This window comes from Staurois parvus, unplaced genomic scaffold (assembly GCF_062004578.1).
Source record: "Staurois parvus isolate SC_StPar_1 unplaced genomic scaffold, SC_StPar_1.0 ptg001483l, whole genome shotgun sequence".
NCBI lineage: Eukaryota > Metazoa > Chordata > Amphibia > Anura > Ranidae > Staurois > Staurois parvus.
Window position 1 is genome coordinate 350,171 of NW_028319279.1, and position 27,156 is coordinate 377,326.

General features: G+C 42.0%; 1 protein-coding gene across 1 annotated transcript; it reads left to right on the forward strand.

The window, feature by feature from the left end:
* Positions 1-1,690: 1,690 nt before the first annotated feature.
* DNAAF2 (dynein axonemal assembly factor 2) lies at positions 1,691-12,349 on the forward strand. The gene is made up of 3 exons (XM_089662508.1): positions 1,691-3,273; positions 8,969-9,115; positions 11,044-12,349. Exons 1-3 carry the CDS (start codon positions 1,711-1,713, stop codon positions 11,503-11,505), a joined length of 2,172 nt encoding a protein of 723 aa, XP_089518634.1. The 5' UTR covers positions 1,691-1,710; the 3' UTR covers positions 11,506-12,349.
* Positions 12,350-27,156: the final 14,807 nt, after the last annotated feature.

A 27,156-nucleotide genomic window follows, 5' to 3' on the forward strand; every position in this document is an offset into this window, starting at 1 on the left:
TTCCCAGCCAGTGTCTGTACAGTTACACTGTATATTATTAGCACTGATCCCTGTATTAGAGTCCCTGGTGATGTCAGTGGCATTTAGTCAGTTCCCACCCAGTGTCAGTTAATGTACCTGCTGCACTATCACTGTCCCACTGTAAGTCACTGATCACTGCCATTACTTGTATTAAAAAAAAAAAGTGTGTGTGTGCGAATGCTGGGGGGCTGTTTGTTGGTTCTTCACTGTAAGCGCACTGCTCTGGATGGCTGTGCTGTGCACTGCCATCCAGAGCAGTGTGCCTGAGCCAACAGGGAGGAGGACTGTTAGTAAACAAAGCAGCCCTCCTCCCGACTTTTCCGAAAACCAATTATTTTACACTTACTGGGATTTTTTTTTTTTATTTTAACCGAAGACATGCAGCAGAATACAATTTGACCGATATTTATAATGAAATTAGTTTTTTTTACCATCTTTTATTGGATGTCGCATAGCAGATAGTGAAAAAAAAATGTTTACATTTTCGGTCTTTTTTTCATTTACATAATCAAAAATCCCTGTGGTGATCGAATACCATCAAAAGAAAGCTGTTTGTGAGAATAATATAAATCCCCCTCCACACTCCAATGTCAGTGAGTGCCAGATTGCCTGTTGCACTATCGCACCATTGTAAGTTGCTGATCATTGCGGTAATCTAAAAAATATATAAATACACATTCCAGTATCTATACATTATAGTTTTAGGCGATATGACTTTCACACAAACCAGTCAATATGAACTTATTGGGATTTTTTTTTTCCTACCAAAGACATGCAGCAGAATACATTTTGGCAGAAATTTATGAAGAAATTTGATTTCTGAATTTTTTATTGGATATGTTTTATAGCAAAAAGTATACAATAGTTTTTTTTCCCCGTTTATATCACAGAGAACATAAAACACCCCCGAGGTGATCATATACCACCACTAGAAAGCTGTATTTGTGACACAATGATCTACATGTCATGTGGGTGCAGCGTTGCATGGATGCGCAACTGCTAGCTAAAATAGCGCAGTGCTAAATAGCAAAATATGTCCTGGTCATGAAGGGAATAAACCTTCCAGGGGGCAAGTGGTTAATCAGGGAGCATTTACTACAATTTTTTTTTATATAAAGAGTGCGGAATATGTCTTCAAAGGAAACGTCGACTTAGCGCTCCTGAAAATACTATCTGCCTGGCTGATCACTCTCCTAGTCAGACCCAGCAAATTGGTTGTGCCTTCACTTGCTGCATGCTTGATCGGCCAGTAAGTCCGAAAGCATGGCAGCCGAGGGATCATCATGACAGCCAGACATTTGGTATTTTTAGAAGTAGGTCACCAGTGGCATCCAAGGTATTTCTGCCAACAAGGGTGTCACAGGGAGCTCTCCCGGGCCCGATCTATAAATATGGCTCCTTGTGATGTGAGGACAGCTGGGGGATGTTATGGGAGAGGACTGCAGACTGAACACAGCATGGTGACCGCGCACGACCCCCTCCCCCTCCCTCCCAGCAGGGCGCCCAAGCTCTGTAAATAACCGCGGTATGCCATCACCATGGCAACCGTAAGACGCCGCCGCCGGATTGGCCGGGTCCGCCCCCTTCCGCGCCCCGTGACCCGCAGCCGTCCAACCAGCCGCCTTCAGCAGCGGCGCCGTGACTTCATCACCGAGCGCCCGTCTCCTAGGAGATCAGTATTGGAGCAGGATGGCGGCCAGGGTGGAGGAGCTGAACGTGACCCCGGAGGAGCTGGAGCGCTTTAAGTCCGCCTTCCAGGACGCGCGGTTCCGGGAGCTGTTCGCGCAGTATGCCCAGGAGATAAGCGACCCGGAGAACCGGCGGCGCTATGAGCGGGAGATCAGCGAGATGGAGCGGGAGCGCGGCGTGGAGGTGCAGTTCCTTCACCCGGAGCCGGGCCACGTGCTGCGTACCAGCCAAAACGGACAGCGGAGCTGCTACATCAACATCTGCAGCAACGGGCTGGTGCGGCGGCCTCATTGCGCTCCGGCGACGGACAAGGAGGGGCGGGCTGGGCAGCACTGGAGCCTGCCGTGTTCCCTCTGTCCCGCCCGGGAGGAGCTGAGCCCGGAGGAAGGGCGGGATCTCGTCTATGATGTCCTCTTCAACCCGGAGACCCTGCGCCTGGCCTCCGGCAACCAAAAATTCAAGACCATGGTGGACCTGACTGCCCTGGACATGGTGACCCGCGGCTTCTGTGTGGTCCTGGATACCGCCAACGTGACCACCCTGAAGGAGAATTACCGGGGGATCCCACGGACCTGCGTCATCCGCAGACTCCGCCCCGGAGCTAAGCCCAAACCGCAGGAACCCGCAGACCCGGTGAGCTTCCCGTACCCCTACGGTGTGCCTGGAGGACAGAAGAAGGTCGGCCGGGGTAAACCCAAGGTCCAGCCACCCCCCGCCATCCGCAAGGCCAACCAAGAGCCCACCGTCCCCCGCTACACCATCCGCCACCGCTCCTACGTGGATATCCAGGACTACCGGGACGCCAGGGACTCGGCACCCAGCCCTGTACCCAAGGAGCTGGTCATCACCGTGGAGATGCCGCTGCTGACCTCTGCCACCGAGGTTGACCTGAACATCGAAGGGAAGGCCCTGAGCCTGGAGTCCAAGAAGCCGGCCTACAAACTGCAACTAAAGCTGCCCTACCTGGTGGAGGAGAAGAGGGGCACGGCCCAGTTCAACAAGATCAAGAAGCAGCTGGTGATCACTGTGCCCGTCGTCCAGCAGGACACCCTAAAACTAATGCAGGAGCAGCTGGCCAACGGCCCAGGACCGGAATCTAAATCAACCCCATCCCCCGCCTCTGCTACCCAGGAGGCCAGCAATACGCAAGAGTCCGGCAAGGCGGCGGAAAGTCCGTCAGAGGAGGAACCTGAGAAGGTCCAGGAGCCAGTGGCGGCAGGACACGTCATCAATGCCCTGCTGGAGGTTCCCCCGGAGTGCCCCATCTTCACCTGCTCCCAGAGTGCCACCACGCTGACTTTAGTGATCCACGTCAAGGACATCGATGAGCACAGCATCACCTCGGAGGTCGGCTGCTATCAGTGCGAGATCCGCTTCTGTGTCCGATCCACCAACACCCCCTACGTTCTCTTTGTACAGTTCCTGCCGCAGTATAACCTGAACACGAACGATATCGCGGTGAGCGTGTCCGAGGACAATGTCGTCATAGAGCTGACCAAATCCTCCGAGTGCTTCGGCCTGTGGAAGAATCTCTACTTCGGGGTGAATAGCAATTCTCTGCAGGTAAGCTGCTTTGTGGCCTTCTCTGCAATGGAGATCTGAAGCCACAATGGGTTCTGTTCAACAGTAGATGGAAAATACTTAATGTCTGCAGTGGATGAACACGTTTCCTATGTGTCTGTTCACACTAGCAGCTGCACTAGATGCATGGTGTGCAGGAGGATGTCTGTGGTGCAGATCACTGCTCACTCCACTGTTTACACTGTAGTTTTTATTTCCTTTTTTTTTTTTTTTTTTTTTTTTCCCCCAAAAACAAACATTTATTATATTGCAGTTTAACAATTCTTTAGGTGTGTGTGTGTGTGTGTGTATATATGTATATATATATATATATATATATATATATATATATATATATTTTATTAACAGACTATGTAACTATAAACTAAAACCACAGCGCAAAAATTAAATTAATAAAGCAAAAATATAAACTATAAAATAATAAAAAAAAAATTGTCCAAAGTCCCAAATCAATAGTGAAAGATAAAATGTAAAGTGCTCCAATCAACAAAAACCGGTCTAACGGAACTCCGCGGATGGTGTGGGCGCGGTGGCGTTCTTTTAGAACGGTTTTCGTTGCTTGGAGCACTTTACATTTTTATTTTTCACTATTGATTTGGGGCTTTGGACAATTATTTTATATTCAGATATTTTTTTAAATTATTTTATATTTTCACAAATGTTTTGTTTTTGCTTGGTTGATTTATTTTTTGTGGTGTAGTTTTAGTTTTATGTTTATTTTGATGTTTATTCATTGATGAACAGCAGCACTAATTACATTTGTAGTAGGGTTCAGGCTTTTATTTCACACTATGTAACTATGTTTGAATTTTTTGCCCTCCTCTGGATTAACTGTGGGTATAGGATTATAACTTTTTTTTTTTTTTTTCCAGCCAGACTAACTATGTAACAAACTGTCCTGCAGATGTAGCAGTTGACGATTGATACAAACCATCTACCACTAACGGGTGCTTAAAATGACCTCCTTTTATTTATGTAAAACTGTAAGGCTAGATTTACACCTATGCAGGTTGCATTTGAGCCGTTTCTACATTGCGTTTTTGATGCGTTTTGCAGGGTTTTTTTTTTGTTTTGTTTTGTTGCTAGGTAGATTTTAAAATGCAAATGCAGCAAAAAATGCAATGCATGGTTTTTCTGCACCATTTCCATGAAATCCATAGAACCAAAACCGCAACGTGTTGAAAAAAGTCCCTGACCCTTTCCAAAAAATGCGGAGATGTGAACCTGTCCCATAGTAAATCATGTTAAATGGACTGTAGTGCATTTCTGCTAAATGCTTAGGTTTGAACCTAGGGGTAACTGCTTATAAATTGTTAGCTGGAGTTCAGCTTTTAAAGTGGTTGTAAGAGCTCAAGGTTTACACATTCTGTGCATGAAGGTTACCCTTCTGTGTGCAGCAGCCCCCCCTAATACTTAAGCCCCATCGCAGATCAGTGATGTGTACGAGAGCCTCAGCTCTCCAAGGACTCTCCCTCCTCTTTGGCTCCTGCTGCTGTCAATCACAGCTAGTGAGCCAATGAGGAGAGAAGGGCAGTGCTGAGCTGTGGTTCTGTATGTGAATGGACATGCAGAGCAGTCTCTCAGAAGCGAGCTTTCTTGGGTGCCCTTATAGCAAGCTGTTTGCTCTGGGGGCACTAGGCAGGAGGGAGGAGGTTTGAGGTTGGTTTGTGCAGATAAGTAGAACGTGTGTGTGTGTGTTTTTATTATTTCATTTGTGTATCTAATGCTTGGTACATGGGCTGAATATTGGCTGGTTGAGCAGAACCAGCCAACATTTGGTCAGTGTGTACAGCTGTCTATCTGAAAAGAAGTTGGTCTAACATCGTGCTGAAAAACCAGCATCCAATCAGTGCTTTCAGCCAATGGCTGGGAGCACTGGGCAGTGTGCTCTGGCGGGGTGGAGGGAGTCCTCCTGTCAGAACAAAAAGGCACATTAGGGGAGATCACCACACTAACATCACTTGTGTTAGTACAGCATTCTATCAGGTGATTGTTTTGTGTTTTCTGGGGGGTTATTCAGCCCACTGGGTTAATTGGGGGGGGGGGGGGGGACTGTACCAGGCTTATCTGCTAGTCCATCTGACACTACCCACCCCCATATTAATGCTGCTGTCCAGAGGTGGCGCTTTCTTTTGGTAGTATTTAATTGGCTGCGTTTTATTTTTTTGCGCTATAAACAAAGACCAACAATTTTGAAAAAAAAATATATTTTTGACTTTTTGCTATTTAGAAATGTCCAGTGAAAAAAAAAATGTTAATCAAATTTAGGCCAAAATGTATTTGCCAAAAAAAATCCCAATACGTGTAAATTAATTGGTTTACTTGAAAGTTATAGCGTTTACAAATGGCGGTATATGTACTGGAATTTTTTTTTTTTTTTTTTCTACTAGTAGCAGAGGCAATCAGCGACTTATAGTGGGACTGTGGTGGGCATTCTGAAACTGGGGGGAACTGACTTGGTGTCATTGTCATTCCCCAATGACACCAATACAGTGATCAGTGCTAATAAAAAGCAATGGCACTGGGCAGGAAGAGGTTAGCTATGTGTGGTTTACTGTAAGCACGCTGCTTTGTATGGCTCTGCTATGCAGAGCCATACAAAGCAGTGTGCAGGAGCTGACTGGAGAGATCTGTATTGTTTACATACAGGTCTCTCCCCTGTCAGTAATACTCGGAGATCGCTGGGTGCCGGCACGGAATCACCAGCCAAGACCTGGTGATTGACAGCCGAGGCCACGAATGGCGGCGTGCACGCGCCACCTACCCAGAACTGCAAAAGTAAGTGTGTGTGTGTGTGTGTGTGTGTGTTTTCTGCTATAGGGTGGCACAGAAGCGGTTAAAGTAGTAAAGCCAAAGCTTTTTTGGCTGTGCTTCTGTGGCTCACAGAGTAGTTTGTTCTGCACTCCTGTGACTGTTTTCAGCTGACAGCGGGCTGAAGTCACTCATCCAGTCCTGGTTGGGGAAAGATCCCAACTTTAAAGTTGGGATCCACCCCAGAGTATATAGCGGCCTCCACTGTCCAGCAACAGTCACCGCTCTCTGCTCACAGTGGCAGTGAGTTCTCACTCTTGGACCCGGCGAGGGACAGATGCTGCATCCACCTAGGTAAGTATGATTTGGGGGGAAAAATTAAATCCCATACATCTTTTACAGATTAGTAAGCTGCAATATATTGCATTTTGGGTTCAATACTACTTTAAGTTCTACTGGCTGCAGTGTGGTGCAAGAAAGTGGTTTGTGTGGTGCTGTGCTGGATAACAAGTACTGGGCATACACCATGAACTGGCCTTGTAGAAGATGAGGTCTATGTCCTTGTCTTGCAGTGGGATTGCTCTGGAATAGCTGCCCAGGAACGTCCCACTGTACCTGGTGTGAATGGGCCCTTCTACAAAACGTGAGCAAGGTCTTAGTTTTTCTTTGTAAGGCAGACACAGCCGGAGTATAAAAACCTGTCCTCTACATAATGCTCACAGGGGACAGGCTTTATGTGACGGACCTGGAATGTAATTTGCTACTTTAAAATGAGAGTTTAGCTGTGACCTCCTTCAGCCAAAATCCTCCTCCTCTGCTGAAGATTGGGAAAGTGGGCTGGCTTTGTGGTGGAGGGCTCATTACCAAGCCTGCTGGTGGTTTCCACTGAATGGGGGAGGTTTGTGTCCAGTGTTAATAAATGGAGGTGAGGAACGTGTGTGTATGTGGGCCAGGCGGACAGAGAAGTGACCAGCTATTAGTGCTACTGTATTAGCAGTGGAGTGGGGGATGGTGCCATATCCTGCTGAACAGAACAGCAGGGGCAACCTCATGTATAGGATTACTGAATCAGTAAAGGGAAGACTAGTACTCAATGCTGCCGAATGGAGAAAGAGGAGACCATACCTAGAAATAGGGAAAGGGGCAGACTAGAACCCAATGATTCCTAATTGGAAAAGGGAGACTAGTATCTGGTGCTGCTGAATAAGGACAGGGGGAGACTAATACACAACAATGCAAAGTGAAGAAATGGGGGAAGGGGGGGGTTCGGTGCGGTTTTTGGGGTGGAACATGTAACACGGTGCCAATCCTGCAGCCACTGCATCTAGTGACAGTTAGTAGGGGAATCTCCCTCTGGCTAGCTGTCACTAATTTTTTTTTTTTTTTTTTTTTTGTTTTTTGTTTTTTTGTTAAAAACGCAGCTGTGTGGGGCTTCAGCCACATCAGTTCTGTGAACTGGAAACTACAAGTCCCGACAGCCTTTGTGGCCATCAGCTTGTAGTTCTCAATGAACTACCATGGCACTGTTGAGCGCTGTTATTTCATTGTCTCTTCGGGCTACCTTACACCACATGCAGTCGAGTGACTTTTTTTTTTTTTTTTTTTTTTTTTTTTTTTCCCTGCATCAAAAACGCAGTAGGTTTTATGGTTTCCAATGGCAGTTTACACCAGTGCGGTCAGTTCCAGGGCATTTCAGTTTCAGTAAAAAACTTATAATTGCTTCATTTTTCCTGGACTGTACTGATGCGCTGTAAAATGCACCAGACCCCCAGTACAGTGGGGGGACAAAAAAGGGTGGGGTGATGGGGGAGCATCTGGAAATGCATATGCAGGAACAAGTGTGTGTGTGTGTGTGTGTGTGTGTGTGTTCGGTATTTGCCTGCCTGTACGAGGTGCAAGCATACAGATACACTGACAGTCTGCTGGAGTCCTGCATTGCACCCGCAATCTGCACAACACAACTCCTGTAAAAGCAGCTATATTTATTTTGTGAGTGTGCATGGAGCTTAAAGGAGCGAGCAACCGGAAGTACAGGACACTTACAGTGTGCCCTCTTCTTCATTGTATTTTAGCCATTTTCCATGCTGCACAGTTATGTCATACAAGTAGTCGCTGATTAAAGTGCATGTAGACCTGATCAATGAACTTGTCCAATCTGCTCTATTTTAGTCTGTTTGGATATACTTCTATACCATTAATAAGTGCAAATGAATATATACAGTGAGCTTGCCAGAAAACTTGAACACCAATAACCGCCATGTTCCTGTCTTTTTTGTTTTTTTAGTGGAACTTTACCCATAATAACTTGATTTAAAAAAAATAATGAAATGTCCTTTTAGCAAGGAATATACATTCCACATGAATAATTATGCTCCCAAATTAGTGTGTGCTGTAAATTGCCTGTTTCTTCTTGCTGGATGGTGCTGTTATGCTGAAGGCCAGAGCTCCTGAGCAGCAGTAAATCTTTAGAATTGACAGCAACTGAGCATGTGCAGAGCAGGGTGAGAGTGTATTACTGGATTTTAAACAGTATAGGCACTTATTTTTAATGTTTTACATGAACCTGCAGAAGGGGTCAGTCTGAAGGGATCGAGCAGGACTTCATTTTCTGACTAGAGTTCCACTTTAATGTACCCAAGCTTAAAGAATTTAAAGTGGAAAAAATCCTTTAATATCCACATCCGTGAAGCTGCCTTTTTTACACTACACAGCAGCATTGTGAACGTAACAATACATCTATTGATAGTAATTCTATCTTTACAGAGAATTCTTTAAATAATGTTTCCTGGAGTTTCACATTAACATTTCCTTTTTATTTGTCAGTCCTATAAATATCTTAATTAAAAAAACTGGTTGAGGGGTATGTTCTAGCACAGCGCTCTTTGGCTGCCTATTTGTAACATTTGACATTTTTGTTTTTCTGTAGGAAAGAAGGTTTATTAATGAAGACAATGTGACGGAATTTCTGGAAAGTGGTTTACGCCCTTCTACCATTCCCTGGTCTACACTAGAGGACCAACCGCTGATTAATGTACTTGAAATGAATGATGAAAGAACCCACATCCGGTTAAATGTAAGAATTTACTATTTTGCCTTGCTGTAATCCATTTGTGCCGTGCAGAATTTCTTCATTAAAACGTGGAAACAATTAGTTTCAGTTGCAAAAAAAATAGTTCAGACATGTTAAGCTTTCTCTGTTGCAGTGTACATAATGACCACAAGATGGCATCATTCCCTCGAGTCTGGAGCAGATGCATCCATGTGTGGTCTTGGAGGATCTCCGATTCACATTGTCTGGAGCGGGTCTGATGGTCCATGGTGGCCAGGAAGATCCCTCTATTATTTCTCTAGTGCAAAATGGGAATATCAGACAGGATCTGGTTGCTATGAACCACAATTCATAAAAACCAGCACAAAAAAATAAAGCTCAGTACTGGCTATTAGTGGTACACATAAATGACAATTCTGGACCAAAACTGCAAAACTGGAATGCACTTGGCAAAAACCCAGAATGGACGTGTTTGTTGTGTGTGTGTGTGTTTGTGTTTTTTGTTTTTTTTTTTCTAAAAAAAACTTTATTTTGACTTTAATATCGTTAATTTTACATGAAGATGAATTTAAAAATATAATCCATTACTGTAAAATAACCTTGCTGCAAGTAATAAACACAAACTGGACAGAAAATAAAATGGTGTGTTTGTGTATCTCTCTCTCGTTCGTTTGCTCTTGTGTTTTTTTTTGCATTGAAGTCAGTAAGGGGCTTTTTCTTTCTTTTTTTTTTTTTTTTTTTTTTTTTTTTTTTTTTTGTTTTGTTTTTTGTTTTTCCTCTTTCAGTTAAGAGGAATAACAAGTGCCAGGTCTACCCACATAGGGGCTTGAATTGTTGAGGTAGGATCCATGTGGATAGTGAACTCCTTAATGATAGCACAGTATGTGTTGTGCACTGAGAAAAGGGGGGCAGGAGCCCCACAGTAAAGAGAAGGATGTCAAATGGAGGGGCAGGGGTGTACGGACTCAGGAACATTAGAGGGGCCAGTTATAAATGCTCAACGCTAGCTGGGGAAGTGAAAGGAAGGCACACACAAGCCAAGGTTGTGTGTGGGTGTTTTTTTTTTTGTTTTTTTTTTGTTTTGTTTTTTTTTTTTTTTTTGTACATCCACATGAAAAAAGCATAGAGCAGCATTACACCTTCAAGCCGACATTTTATTATATTGTAGTTTTAACAATTCTTAGATGTGGTGGCAGAATTTGTTTTCTTCTTTTTTGGGCTTTATTTTATTTTCATCTGGTAATCTAGCCAGTAAGTCTGCTTTTTCAAAAGAACAAGCTCTCCAGCAGAATGTATCATAAGTGAAAAAAACATTTCCCACTTACAGGGGTGCTTACAATGATTTGCTTCTGTTGAGGTAAAGCCCTTTATCTCAAAAGGGAAGAAAAAAGCTGTTTGCTATAAGTAATTAATTAAAAAGTATTAGCTGGAGTGTGGCTTCAGTTTGTTAGTGTAGTTAAATCTGCTAGTAGATCTATCACTCCTCCTGGATTGACAGTGCTGCTGTCCAAAGGTGCCCCTGTGCTCCTTCAGCTTGAGTGGGGGCACTCTTATACAGGAGGTGCAATATTGGCCAGGGTTGTAGAGCCTAAACACAAAAACGAATGCAGCTGCTACATCTGATTGGTAAGCTGCAATAAATTACGTTTTGTTTTGGGTTTAATACTGCTTCTTAATCCTTTTTGTTAAAATGTAAAACAACAAATCCAATGTGACATGAAGCATCTCTTCTCTCTCACTCTTGTAAATCCACGGCAGTAGCTCACATAACCTGAACCTGCACTGCCTCAAATGGCATCTCAGTGGTCCATTCAAAGTCTTTATCTGCCCTAAACACCCTTTAACTCGATCTGTTCAGCCAGGTGTAAAGCAATTCCTCTGTGTATTCAGACTGTAAAGGCGTTTGGTTAGCTGTGTTATTAATGTTTCATGACTTCTTGTTTCTCTTGCAGAAACCGGAGCTGGAGCAGGAAAGCTATCTGGCCCACAGGGAGCGATGTGCAGATCTGAGCGACGTGAAGAAGGAGATAAGTTACCAGTCAGATGAGACGGGGCCGTCTGATGCAGAAGACAATCTGCAGGAGCCACAGCCAGGGGTCAATGTGGAGAGCCAAGGCAGGCGGCTACAGTTCCACACAGAGAACCCCGCATACTGTACCTGTCAAGGGCAACTGGAAGACTCCAGTGCAGAAGATGAGGGACTTGTCTTTAAAGAAATCCCGGCCAGGGAACTCGATGAAGATGACATCCCTGATGGAAAAGAACAGGAACCAAGCCCTGTGTTACAGAACTCCGAACCTAGCCCTAGCCTAAAGGAAGTTGATGCCAAAGATGGCCGTGTTCACGTCATCTCTGATCACAAAACACAATGTGCCTTCAGCTTTGAGAACGCCTTACTCTTTGAATTAGATTAACGATCGCTGCTAATTTAGTTGTTTTAAAATTAAGGCTGTTTTTGTTTTGGAGAGCAGCCCCACAATGGTATCTGTATCACAGATATGACTACGTCTTACAGCAAATGAGCAGTTCAATACTGTTGCTCATGTTTTCATTTGTTAAAGATTTTTCTTTTATATGTTTTCATTTGGACCATCACTTTTACCCAGCTGAAGCCAAGATCACGTGACATGACTTAGATACAAAGCATGTTGTGCCTCAGTGATGTCACTGCCTCCTTGTTTGTAAAGCGACTGTTGCCAATAAAAAGCAATCTGTAGAAGACTTTTTGTACTTACCAGTCCTGCAGCTGACAATCTTTGCAGTTTTAAAGAGTTAAACTAACCAGGGAAACGTTACATCTCACCCTTTTTTGATGTGTATAATGCCTGTGACCTCTACTGTACCAGCCAGTGCTGTCTCCATTGTCGCACTGCAGCGTCTGACAGGTGGAACCGCAGACTGGTGGTGATGGATGCAGGCATCAAACACATGCAGATGTTGAAAGTTCTCCAACTGCTTTGGCTTTGAAAGAAATTGAAGAGTGGAGGCTTGGGCTGTGGGACAGGCAAGTATATATTGGTGGTGTGAGGATTTTTTTTTTTATTTGGCGACAGTCCTAAAATAAAAAAAATTCAGGCTACAAGATGGTGGCCACCACTGTGTAAGTGTCAGGTCAACTTTATTTATATTTTTTTCCTTTTGCGTGTGCTGTGTCCAATATTTTTTTTTTTTTATTTTTTGGTTTGTTTTTTTGTTGATTTACCTGTTTGAAGAAATGTTTACATAATGGTAATAAAACTAGTTTGTTGCATTGCACAATGAGGTTGTGTGTTCTGCTTTTATATAAGACTTTCACGAAGGGCACTTTCTGTTATGGAGTGACTATGCTCTTTCCCAGTCTAGCAATTGCAGTCAGTGTTGTCACCCTATCACATGGGCTTCCAATAGAGCAGCCTTTCTCAACCTTTTCAATGCAGAGGAACCCTTGACATAACTTTCCAGTCTCAGAACCCCAGCTAAAAATGAATTTATCTACAATTCGTCATACATTAGTGCGATAGTCAGAGGTAAGAATGCTCCTTACACTTGTGGTCATTGGAAAGAATGACCCCCCTACAGATAGATAAAGATTATTGGAATCAGTGGAAACTTGCTTGAGGCAAAAAGTGCTCAAGGAATCCCTAGCAACCTCCCTGGAGGAACCCTGGTTGAGAAACCCGCAAAAGAGAGACTACAAGTGGTTGTTTCAGGACACATTATGCAGCCATCATCCACGGCGGTCACCATCAGTGCTTTAGCAAATTAAATGTCATTCCGTTAAAGTATATGTCAGCCTCCAGCTTGTAAAACAACACATTCAGCTTAAAATTTAAATGAAGGAAAAACATTTGTGTAGATATATTAAAAAAAAAAAAATAAAAATAATTCCCTCCCCCTCCCCATAAGTGATCACATTCCCTCTGTTCTCAGCTGCATATGAACTGGGGCAGGAGAAACAGCAGTACACTTAGCTTCCCAGTAAGAGGTTGTGTAGGTAAGGTGTGACAGGACAAGTCTTATTGGTGAATAGCACATTGAAGAGTGCAAAATCTGATGCAGCTCTGCATAGAAACCAATCGGCTTTCAGGTTTTATCACCAAAGCCTAACTGAACAAGCTGAAGTTTTAGAAGCTGCTTGTCTATCATGCTCTGCTGCACCAGATTCTTGAGTGCACCAGTTTTAGTAAATCTCTAGCTGTGCTGGGAACTCATTGGGGTAGAACTGACCATGCTGTGCTCTCATGCCTAGTGCGGTCTGTTTTTAATAGGAAAGCAGAGTTACTGGCAGGAACACCAGGGATTTCACACAAAGGAAGCAATAGAGAACAGGATAACTATATAGATAGATATATACCACACACATACACACTATCATACATGGTACAGCAGGCACATATCAGGAATATGAAATGCTGGATTTACATATTCTTAAAGCTTTACTCCTCCTTAAAACAAAGGGGTTGATTAACTAAAGGCAAAAGAACTGCACTCGGCAAATGCGGTTGCTCCAGAGCTTAGTATATGAGGTGTAGCTTGACTTTGCAAAGAATACCCAATCACGTACAAGGAAAATGAAAAAACAAAAACAGCATTTTTGCTTGTACATGATTGGATGATAGTAAATGAGCAGAAGCTCTGCTGACTTCCAAGCTCTGGAGCAACTGTACCTTGCAAAGTGCACAGTCTAATTTGCCTTTAGTAAATCAACACCAAAATGTCATAAAGCTCAACACCTGATGAGTCTGATAGAAACGTCTATTCCCCTTCTTGTGCAGCATATACTAGTAGGAGAAATCTATAGTATGTAGACTTGCATCTACAAGTGTATGAGTAGGAGAAATCTATAGTATGTAGACTTACATCTCCTACAAGTATGAGTAGGAGAAATCTATAGTATGTAGACTTGCATCTACAAGTGTATGAGTAGGAGAAATCTATAGTATGTAGACTTGCATCTACAAGTATGAGTCGGAGAAATCTATAGTATGTAGACTCTTACATCTCCTACAAGTATGAGTAGGAGAAATCTATAGTATGTAGACTTACATCTACAAGTGTATGAGTAGGAGAAATCTATAGTATGTAGACTCTTACATCTCCTACAAGTATGAGTAGGAGAAATCTATAGTATGTAGACTTGCATCTCCTACAAGTGTGAGTAGGAGAAATCTATAGTATGTAGACTTACATCTACAAGTATGAGTAGGAGAAATCTATAGTATGTAGACTTACATCTCCAAGTACGAGTAGGAGAAATCTATAGTATGTAGACTCTTACATCTCCTACAAGTATGAGTAGGAGAAATCTATAGTATGTAGACTCTTACATCTCCTACAAGTATGAGTCGGAGAAATCTATAGTATGTAGACTCTTACATCTCCTACAAGTATGAGTAGGAGAAATCTATAGTATGTAGACTTACATCTACAAGTGTATGAGTAGGAGAAATCTATAGTATGTAGACTCTTACATCTCCTACAAGTATGAGTAGGAGAAATCTATAGTATGTAGACTTGCATCTCCTACAAGTGTGAGTAGGAGAAATCTATAGTATGTAGACTTACATCTACAAGTATGAGTAGGAGAAATCTATAGTATGTAGACTTACATCTCCAAGTACGAGTAGGAGAAATCTATAGTATGTAGACTCTTACATCTCCTACAAGTATGAGTAGGAGAAATCTATAGTATGTAGACTCTTACATCTCCTACAAGTATGAGTCGGAGAAATCTATAGTATGTAGACTCTTACATCTCCTACAAGTATGAGTAGGAGAAATCTATAGTATGTAGACTTACATCTACAAGTGTATGAGTAGGAGAAATCTATAGTATGTAGACTTGCATCTACAAGTATGAGTAGGAGAAATCTATAGTATGTAGACTTACATCTCCTACAAGTATGAGTAGGAGAAATCTATAGTATGTAGACTTACATCTACAAGTGTATGAGTAGGAGAAATCTATAGTATGTAGACTCTTACATCTCCTACAAGTATGAGTAGGAGAAATCTATAGTATGTAGACTTACATCTACAAGTTTGAGTGGGAGAAATCTATAGTATGTAGACTTACATCTCCAAGTACGAGTAGGCGAAATCTATAGTATGTAGACACTTACATCTCCAAGTACGAGTAGGAGAAATTTATAGTATGTAGACTTACATCTCCAAGTACGAGTAGGAGAAATCTATAGTATGTAGACACATCTCCAAGTACGAGTAGGAGAAATCTATAGTATGTAGACTCTTACATCTCCAAGTACGAGTAGGAGAAATCTATAGTATGTAGACTTACATCTCCTACAACGCATCACTCGTGTCAGGACCACTACACACTTTATTATTGCAGACTTGGCTGTCATACTAGAGCCAGACCTATGCACAAATAAAAAAATCAGGTGTTTCCATCTGTCAGCTGACACAAGCCCCCTCTCACCCATTTCCGTCTGTTATTCTAGTGCAGAAGAATGCACTTGTCGTATACATAGAGTGCGTACACCAGATGGGAATGGTAGGTTATACACGAGTAGGTCAGAAGGATCTGCATTTAAAAGCACTCTGGTGCTATCAATCTCTGTAAGTGTTTTCTTTAGCATTTATTAGGTCTGTAGACTCACCCAGTCTTATTGATTTTACAGTGAAATTTAAAGCCTAAAAGGCCTATCTAAGAGGTGTCTAATCTAAAAGCAACTGTGGGTTAGAAATAAAATGGAAACCATGAAGTAGAGTCCCCTGCAATAAAGAATTGACTACACTCCCATCTGTCCAAAGATCTGATTTTTACATCGGCACCTTCTTCTGGAATCGGAGCTGCGGTTTTATAGAAGAAAGTAGAAAATATCTGTTTTGTTCACAATTTTCGTTCTGTTTTATATTCTAGATAAAATGTAGAAAATGCAGAGATAGGATCTTGCAAGACCAGGCTCTTTGTGAACTCCTCTGGCTGCATGTTAGCAGTTCCTCTTTTTGTGGGTGGGGTAGGAACAACAAACTGAAAACGCACTGACTTCACCTTTTTTAGGTTAGATTAACTTTAGCAAGGTCATAGAATGCAGTCCGAGGACTTTGTTCGTATTCTGCTGATTCACTGCAGTGCTGACACAAGAATTATCTGACTCTATGCAGAGAAGACGGAAAATGCATTCAGTTTCTGGCATTTCCTAAAATAACACTTTTACTTCCTGTAAACCATTTCTACGACAGATAAATGAGGGAAAGTGGATGTGCTCTTGATGCTTGTGGTCCTAAAGCACAAATCCAGGCAGATTGGGGCAGCAGAGTGGCTAAATGGTTAGCACTTTTGCCTGGCAGTACTCGGGTCGTTGGTTCGAATCCCAACCACGACACCACCTGCCTGGAGTTTGCATGTTCTCCCTGTGTCTGTGTGGGTTTCCTCCGGGTACTCTGGTTTCCTCCCACACTCCAAAAACATAGTTACATAGTCTGGCTTAAAAAAGACAAATGTCCATCCAGTTCAACCAATAAAAAACTAAAAAGTTATAATCCTATACCCACAGTTGATCCAGAGGAAGGCAAAAAAAACTCCGCAAAGCATGATCCAATTGGTTCCTGCAGGGAAAAAAATTCCTTCCTGATCCCCTGAGAGGCAATCAGATATTCCCTGGATCAACTTTACCTATAAATGTTAGTATCCAGTTATATTCTGTGTATCTAGGAAAGAATCCAGCATTTATTTTAAAGCAATCCACTGAGCTGACCAGAACCAACTCTTGAGGGAGTCTATTCCACATTTTCACAGCTCTTACTGTGAAGAAACCTTTCTGTATTTGGAAATTAAATTTCTTTTCCTCGACGTAAAGAGTGCCCCCTTGTCCTCTGTGATGACCTCAGGGTGAATAACTCTACACCGAGTTCACTATATGAACCACTGATGTATGTATACATGGAGATCATATCCCCCCTTATGTATTATACATGGAGATCATATCCCCCCCTTATGTATTATACATGGAGATCATATCCCCCCTTATGTATTATACATGGAGATCATATCCCCCCTTATGTATTATACATGGAGATCATATCCCCCCTTATGTATTATACATGGAGATCATATCCCCCCTTATGTATTATACATGGAGATCATATCCCCCTTATGTATTATACATGGAGATCATATCCCCCTTATGTATTATACATGGAGATCATATCCCCCCTTATGTATTATACATGGAGATCATACCCCCCCCCTTATGTATTATACATGGAGATCATATCCCCCCCTTATGTATTATACATGGAGATCATATCCCCCCTTATGTATTATACATGGAGATCATACCCCCCCCCCCCTTATGTATTATACATGGAGATCATATCCCCCCCTTATGTATTATACATAGAGATCATATCCCCCCTTATGTATTATACATGGTGATCATATCCCCCCTTATGTATTATACATGGAGATCATACCCCCCCCCCCTTATGTATTATACATGGAGATCATATCCCCCCTTATGTATTATACATGGTGATCATATCCCCCCTTATGTATTATACATGGTGATCATATCCCCCCTTATGTATTATACATGGAGATCATACCCCCCCTTATGTATTATACATGGAGATCATACCCCCCCTTATGTATTATACATGGAGATCATATCCCCCCTTATGTATTATACATGGTGATCATATCCCCCCTTATGTATTATACATGGAGATCATACCCCCCCTTATGTATTATACATGGTGATCATACCCCCCCTTATGTATTATACATGGAGATCATATCCCCCCTTATGTATTATACATGAAGATCATACCCCCCTTATGTATTATACATGGAGATCATACCCCCCCTTATGTATTATACATGGAGATCATATCCCCCCTTATGTATTATACATGGAGATCATATCCCCCCTTATGTATTATACATGGAGATCATATCCCCCCTTATGTATTATACATGGTGATCATATCCCCCCCCCTTATGTATTATACATGGAGATCATACCCCCCCCCCCCTTATGTATTATACATGGAGATCATATCCCCCTTATGTATTATACATGGAGATCATACCCCCCCTTATGTATTATTCATGGAGATCATATCCCCCGTTATGTATTATACATGGAGATCATATCCCCCTTATGTATTATACATGGAGATCATATCCCCCTTATGTATTATACATGGAGATCATACCCCCCCTTATGTATTATACATGGAGATCATATCCCCCTTATGTATTATACATGGAGATCATACCCCCCCTTATGTATTATACATGGAGATCATACCCCCCCTTATGTATTATACATGGAGATCATATCCCCCTTATGTATTATACATGGAGATCATATCCCCCCTTATGTATTATACATGGAGATCATATCCCCCCTTATGTATTATACATGGTGATCATATCCCCCCCCCTTATGTATTATACATGGAGATCATACCCCCCCCCTTATGTATTATACATGGAGATCATATCCCCCTTATGTATTATACATGGAGATCATACCCCCCTTATGTATTATACATGGAGATCATATCCCCCCTTATGTATTATACATGGAGATCATATCCCCTCTTATGTATTATACATGGAGATCATATCCCCCTTATGTATTATACATGGAGATCATATCCCCCCTTATGTATTATACATGGAGATCATACCCCCCCTTATGTATGTATACATGGAGATCATATCCCCCCTTATGTATTATACATGGAGATCATATCCCCCTTATGTATTATACATGGAGATCATATCCCCCCTTATGTATTATACATGGAGATCATATCCCCCCTTATGTATTATACATGGAGATCATACCCCCCCCCCCTTATGTATTATACATGGAGATCATATCCCCCCCTTATGTATTATACATAGAGATCATATCCCCCCTTATGTATTATACATGGTGATCATATCCCCCCTTATGTATTATACATGGAGATCATACCCCCCCCTTATGTATTATACATGGTGATCATATCCCCCCTTATGTATTATACATGGAGATCATACCCCCCCTTATGTATTATACATGGAGATCATATCCCCCCTTATGTATTATACATGGTGATCATATCCCCCCTTATGTATTATACATGGAGATCATACCCCCCCTTATGTATTATACATGGTGATCATACCCCCCCTTATGTATTATACATGGAGATCATATCCCCCCTTATGTATGTATACATGGAGATCATATCCCCCCTTATGTATTATACATGGAGATCATATCCCCCCTTATGTATTATACATGGAGATCATACCCCCCCTTATGTATTATACATGGAGATCATACCCCCCCTTATGTATTATACATGGAGATCATATCCCCCTTATGTATTATACATGGAGATCATATCCCCCCTTATGTATTATACATGGAGATCATATCCCCCCTTATGTATTATACATGGTGATCATATCCCCCCCCCCTTATGTATTATACATGGAGATCATACCCCCCCCCCTTATGTATTATACATGGAGATCATATCCCCCTTATGTATTATACATGGAGATCATACCCCCCCTTATGTATTATTCATGGAGATCATATCCCCCGTTATGTATTATACATGGAGATCATATCCCCCCTTATGTATTATACATGGAGATCATATCCCCCCTTATGTATTATACATGGAGATCATATCCCCTCTTATGTATTATACATGGAGATCATATCCCCCTTATGTATTATACATGGAGATCATATCCCCCCTTATGTATTATACATGGAGATCATACCCCCCCCTTATGTATTATACATGGAGATCATATCCCCCTTATGTATTATACATGGAGATCATACCCCCCCTTATGTATTATACATGGAGATCATACCCCCCCTTATGTATTATACATGGAGATCATATCCCCCTTATGTATTATACATGGAGATCATATCCCCCCTTATGTATTATACATGGAGATCATATCCCCCCTTATGTATTATACATGGTGATCATATCCCCCCCCCCTTATGTATTATACATGGAGATCATACCCCCCCCCCCCTTATGTATTATACATGGAGATCATATCCCCCTTATGTATTATACATGGAGATCATACCCCCCCTTATGTATTATTCATGGAGATCATATCCCCCGTTATGTATTATACATGGAGATCATATCCCCTCTTATGTATTATACATAGAGATCATATCCCCCTTATGTATTATACATGGAGATCATATCCCCCCTTATGTATTATACATGGAGATCATACCCCCCCTTATGTATGTATACATGGAGATCATATCCCCCCTTATGTATTATACATGGAGATCATATCCCCCCCTTATGTATTATACATAGAGATCATATCCCCCCTTATGTATTATACATGGTGATCATATCCCCCCTTATGTATTATACATAGAGATCATACCCCCCCCTTATGTATTATACATGGTGATCATATCCCCCCTTATGTATTATACATGGTGATCATATCCCCCCTTATGTATTATACATGGAGATCATACCCCCCCTTATGTATTATACATGGAGATCATACCCCCCCTTATGTATTATACATGGAGATCATATCCCCCCTTATGTATTATACATGGTGATCATATCCCCCCTTATGTATTATACATGGAGATCATACCCCCCCTTATGTATTATACATGGTGATCATACCCCCCCTTATGTATTATACATGGAGATCATATCCCCCTTATGTATTATACATGGAGATCATATCCCCCCTTATGTATTATACATGGAGATCATACCCCCCCTTATGTATTATACATGGAGATCATACCCCCCCTTATGTATTATACATGGAGATCATATCCCCCTTATGTATTATACATGGAGATCATATCCCCCCTTATGTATTATACATGGAGATCATATCCCCCCTTATGTATTATACATGGTGATCATATCCCCCCCCCTTATGTATTATACATGGAGATCATACCCCCCCCCCCCCTTATGTTTTATACATGGAGATCATATCCCCCTTATGTATTATACATGGAGATCATACCCCCCCTTATGTATTATTCATGGAGATCATATCCCCCGTTATGTATTATACATGGAGATCATATCCCCTCTTATGTATTATACATGGAGATCATATCCCCCTTATGTATTATACATGGAGATCATATCCCCCCTTATGTATTATACATGGAGATCATACCCCCCCTTATGTATTATACATGGAGATCATATCCCCCCTTATGTATTATACATGGAGATCATAACCCCCTTATGTATTATACATGGAGATCATATCCCCCTTATGTATTATACATGGAGATCATACCCCCCCTTATGTATTATACATGGAGATCATACCCCCCCTTATGTATTATACATGGAGATCGTATCCCCCTTATGTATTATACACGGAGATCATATCCCCCTTATGTATTATACATGGAGATCATATCCCCCCCTTATGTATTATACATGGAGATCATACCCCCCCTTATGTATTATACATGGTGATCATACCCCCCCTTATGTATTATACATGGAGATCATGTCCCCCCTTATGTATTATACATGGAGATCATATCCCCCTTATGTATTATACATGGAGATCATATCCCCTCTTATGTATCATACATGGAGATCATATCCCCCTTATGTATTATACATGGAGATCATATCCCCCCTTATGTATTATACATGGAGATCATATCCCCCCTTATGTATTATACATGGTGATCATATCCCCCCCCTTATGTATTATACATGGAGATCATACCCCCCCCCTTATGTATTATACATGGAGATCATATCCCCCCCCTTATGTATTATACATGGTGATCATATCCCCCCTTATGTATTATACATGGAGATCATATCCCCCTTATGTATTATACATGGTGATCATATCCCCCCTTATGTATTATACATGGAGATCATATCCCCCCTTATGTATTATACATGGAGATCATATCCCCCTTATGTATTATACATGGAGATCATATCCCCCCTTATGTATTATACATGGATATCATACCCCCCCCCCTTATGTATTATACATGGAGATCATATCCCCCTTATGTATTATACATGGAGATCATACCCCCCCCCCCTTATGTATTATTCATGGAGATCATATCCCCTGTTATGTATTATACATGGAGATCATATCCCCCCCCTTATGTATTATACATGGAGATCATATCCCCCCTTATGTATTATACATGGAGATCATATTCCCCCTTATGTATTATACATGGTGATCATATACCCCCTTATGTATTCTACATGGAGATCATACCCCCCCCCCTTATGTAATATACATGGAGATCATATCCCCCTTATGTATTATACATGGTGATCATATCCCCCTTATGTATTATACATGGAGATCATATCCCCCCTTATGTATTATACATGGTGATCATATCCCCCTTATGTATTATACATGGTGATCATATCCCCCTTATGTATTATACATGGAGATCATATCCCCCCTTATGTATTATACATGGTGATCATATCCCCCCTTATGTATTATACATGGAGATCATATCCCCCCTTATGTATTATACATGGTGATCATATCCCCCTTATGTATTATACATGGTGATCATATCCCCCTTATGTATTATACATGGAGATCATATCCCCCCTTATGTATTATACATGGTGATCATATCCCCCTTATGTATTATACATGGAGATCATATCCCCCCCTATGTATTATACATGGTGATCATATCCCCCCTTATGTATTATACATGGAGATCATATCCCCCCTTATGTATTATACATGGAGATCATATCCCCCTTATGTATTATACATGGAGATCATATCCCCCCTTATGTATTATACATGGAGATCATATCCCCCCTTATGTATTAAACATGGAGATCATATTCCCCCTTAATCTCCTCTTCTCAAGAGAGAATAAATTTAGTTCCTCTAATCTTTCCTCATAGCTGATCTCCTCCATGCCTCTTATCAGTTTGGTGGCCCTTCTCTGTACTTTCTCCAGTTCCCCAATGTTCTTTTTGTGAATTGGTGCCCAAAATTGAACTGCATATTCCAGATGAGGTATTACTAATGATTTGTATCGGGTTAAAATGAAAACATGCTGGAAAGTTAATTGGCTCCTGTCTAAATTGGCCCTAGTATGAATGTGAGTTAGGGACCTGAGATTGTACACCCCTTGAGGATTAGGGACTGATGTGAATGTACAATATATATGTAGAGCGCTGCGTAAATTGACGGTGCTATACAAGTACCTGAAATAAATAAAATATTATCATCAAATTATGTACACATAAATTTATTTATTTTTAGAATTGTTGGACACCATAACTTTAGTCCTGCAAGACACATGGCCAGTTTGCCCCTCTGACCCACATCAGCACTAAAATGGCTAGTGTCAGCCAGGTTTAGACCCTAGTGAGAGTTGTGATGTCACTTCCTGTTGTGATGTCACATATGGGTGTTGTAGCCAAGGGATTTGTTATTATACCAGTGTACTGTCAAAGGGGTCACATACTCCTATTCCCCACCCCCCCACACAAAATGGGATGTCGAATTAAAACACATCTTAATGCACCAGCTGTAAACACTGCAACATAATGGGGTTGATTTGCTAAAACTGGCTACCATGCACGGCTGCACCAGATTTTGCACTCTCAAATCAGCTTCTAACTTCAGCTTGTTCAGTTAAGCTTTGACAAAAAAAACCTGGAAGCTGATTGTTTTCTAGGCAGAGCTGCACCAGATTTTTGCATCCTCTAATTTTAGAAAATCAACCTCCATGTTCTGAAAAAGTTGTCAGGAGATGCATTCTGCATCCTTCTTTTTCAGTTGCCACTTTATGCATTGACATATACCTGAAGACCAGTTGTTTGCTGACTTCATCCATAGGAAACTTACATTTTTTCGCTTTAATGCAAGGAATCAAAGATAAATGTTTTCTATACCTCTGTCCTCCCACTTCAATGTGTGAAGGAGAATAGATCCAGCGCTGTGCACAGCTGCATCTCCTCTCCCATCTCTTCCCCTTCACACAGCACTCAAGCAGCAGCAGGAGCCATTGGCTCCTGCTGCTGTCAATCATTCAAATGCAGTAAAAAGGAAGTGTGGGGGGCAGCACTAAGTCCTGCTGTGTAAGTTTATGGAGTGCGGCTCCATAGACGCACGGCTCAGGTGAGTTCAACATGTTTGTAATTTTAATAACAAATTTTTAGTAGCATGAGTGCAGAACAGAGAATGTTTTTCTAGGCTTTTGGAGTGTAAGAAGAAAATGACATTCCTTCCTAAGCCCTGTGTTTGTATAGAACTAACAGTGACTGGGGGAATAAAAAAGACAAGAAAAGTATAGCTATAACTGAGCTAACTAGCACTAAACAGGGGAGGAAAGGCCATAGGGAGATACCAAATTACACAAGTAAACAAAATGTAGGGGTGCTAAACTACCACTAGGTGTCAGTAAATAAAAGAATAATATACTTCAGCAGGAAAAAAAAGGAATGTTGACTTAGCTGTAAGTTCCTTATGTTGAAGTACAGTACAGGAGACCAGAGTATTCATATGCCAGGGGACATCCATGCAATGAATAGGAATGGAGGGCAATAATGAGCCAAACAACTGTGGCCATAGAGGGATTACTTTGGCCAGCTTGAACATGTATTGCAATATGTGTGAGCTACAAATCCCTGATTTTTGTTGCAAAGTTTGCTGGAAAGGGCATGTAGCAGTGTGCAGAGGGTCCTTCAGAATTTCTAGGGTTAATTTGCGGTTACACCCCTTCAGCATCTGATGGATAAATGCATGTACAAGCTATTGGAGGAAAATAAATGTGATTCCAAATACGGAAAGGTTTCTTCACAGTAAGAGCTGTGAAAATGTGGAATAGACTCCCTCAATATCCGATTACCTCTCGGGGGATCAGGAAGGACTTTTTTCCCCTGCAGGAGCAAATTGGATCATGCTTTGCTGGGTTTTTTGCCTTCCTCTGGATCAACTGTGGGTATAGGATTATAACTTTTTTTTTTTAATGGTTGAACTGGATGGACTTTTGTCTTTTTTCAGCCAGACTAACTATGTATTGGGATTGGAGCACAGGCATGTCTTGTTTTTTCCATGTGTGAGTGGACACACGGAGCAGCAGCTGGAGGGTGTGCATGCCCGGGTGCCCCCATAGCAAGCAGCTTGCTATGGGGGCACCCAACAGGGGGCAGGGGGCAGGGGCCAGGAGCGCTGCTCTGAGGAGGATCTGGGTTGCTCTGTGCGAAACCACTGCACACAGTAGGTATGACATGTTTGTTATTTTAAAAAAAGCATTTGGAATCACTTTAAAGGACCTGCTACTGACGGCGTGGTGCCAGATACCACAGCATACCTTCAGAGGTCTAGTGGTGTCCATGCCTCAATGGGTCAGGGCTGTTTTGACAGCAAAAGGGGGGACCTACTCAATATTATGGGGGTGGTCATACTGTAAATGTATGCCTGATCTGTGTATAAACAGTGTATATATGCGCACATAAAACAAAAAGTGTGATACACATCACATGGATGGAGCTAAGAAATCTCACCAGGGTTGCTGTGAGGAAAAAAGGCAGTATGAGATTCCATCTAGCAGCCTTTATAATACCTGTTCTCATTAAACTGGTATTAAACCCAAAAGCAAACATTCATTATACTGCAGATCACCAATTCTTAGATGTGATGGCTGGATTCGTTTTCATTTTTACACTTTCTTCTATTTTCATTTGGTGATCGAGCCAGCATGTCTATTTTTCAAAAGCACAAGCTCTCTCAGCTTACATGGATGAGACAAACCACTTAACACTAACAAGGGTGAATAACATGATCAGCTTTTATTTATTCATGCAAACCTTTATCCCGAAAGGAAAATAAAAGTTTGTTGTAACTGATTATAAAGTGTGAGCTGGAGTTTGCCTTCAATTGGTTAGTGTATCTAAATCTACTATTTTAGACTGACAATGCTGCTGCCTGCTGTGCCTCCTGTGCTCATTCATTCAGAGTTGTGTCTCACTAATACAGGAGGTGTGTTACTAGCAGGGCCCTGGATAAGGGGGTACCACTGGTCCTAGTGTATGGGCCAGGGGTGGACTGAGAACGCATGGGGCCCCTGGGCAATAGGGGATCATGGGGCCCCTGTGTCCTTGCCCAAACTCAAAAAATCCTATGAAAAAGGTACCAGGGGCATCTCATGGGGCCCCCTACTGACCCCGGGCCCTCGGGCAGTGCCCGAGTTTCCAAATGGTCAGTCCACCCCTGGTACAGGCCCAGACCAGCAGGGGGGCCCAGGCATCAGGGTGAATCAGATGTGAGGAGGGAGGGTGGTCGGCGCAGCACAATTACTGCAACTGATCCCTTGTATGGCTCTCTCTGCAGCACCCTCCCAGTGCATCATACAATTCCCCATGCTGCCCAAGCCCCCTGTGTGCCCCCCCACACACACACTTCCGCAGTGCTTCCAGCTTCCCACCGGCAGATGCAAGAATACAATAGGATCAATAGGATGGAGAGTGTGTGAAGGGTCCATAAATATGTCACATTTACCAGCCACTTTCTTTCCTGAACACAATGGTGATCAATAGTGATCACTCGCTGTGTTCATTCATAACTGAAGCATAATAAACTGTGTTTATTTGGGGGCCCTGTTACATTGGCTGTACGGGGCCCCGTGGTTTCTAACAGCAGCCCTGGTTACTAGTCAGATCACCAGGTGAAAAAAGAGGGGGGGAAAGCCAAAGAAAAGAAAACTAATGCAGCCACCACATCTAACAATCAGTAAGCTGCAATATAATCCATTTTTGGTTTAATACCACTTTAATAGATTATCGTGTAAGCCCATAAAAATGTTAATAAAAAAAACAGAATGTAACAAACAGAAAGAAGAAGGATACTGAAAATCAGAGACGTTTCCCAACGCAAAAATTTCAGGAAAACAAAAATGATCTTCCAACCATCGCCCAGGACTCCCCCCCCCCAAGGAAGAGAATACAGAAGAGCCATGACATTTCCCAGTCCTGCCCTCCTCGGCGAGGGTTATCAATGCCCTGGCGCTGGTCCCAGGGACTTCTGCTATGTATGG

Bases quoted from the DNA above. Each gene is read 5' to 3' on its own strand.
- DNAAF2 (XM_089662508.1), top strand. From the start codon at position 1,711: ATGGCGGCCAGGGTGGAGGAGCTGAACGTGACCCCGGAGGAGCTGGAG. The intron at 3,274-8,968 runs GTAAGCTGCTTT...GTTTTTCTGTAG, and splicing joins TGAATAGCAATTCTCTGCAG to GAAAGAAGGTTTATTAATGA. The intron at 9,116-11,043 runs GTAAGAATTTAC...TTTCTCTTGCAG, and splicing joins GAACCCACATCCGGTTAAAT to AAACCGGAGCTGGAGCAGGA.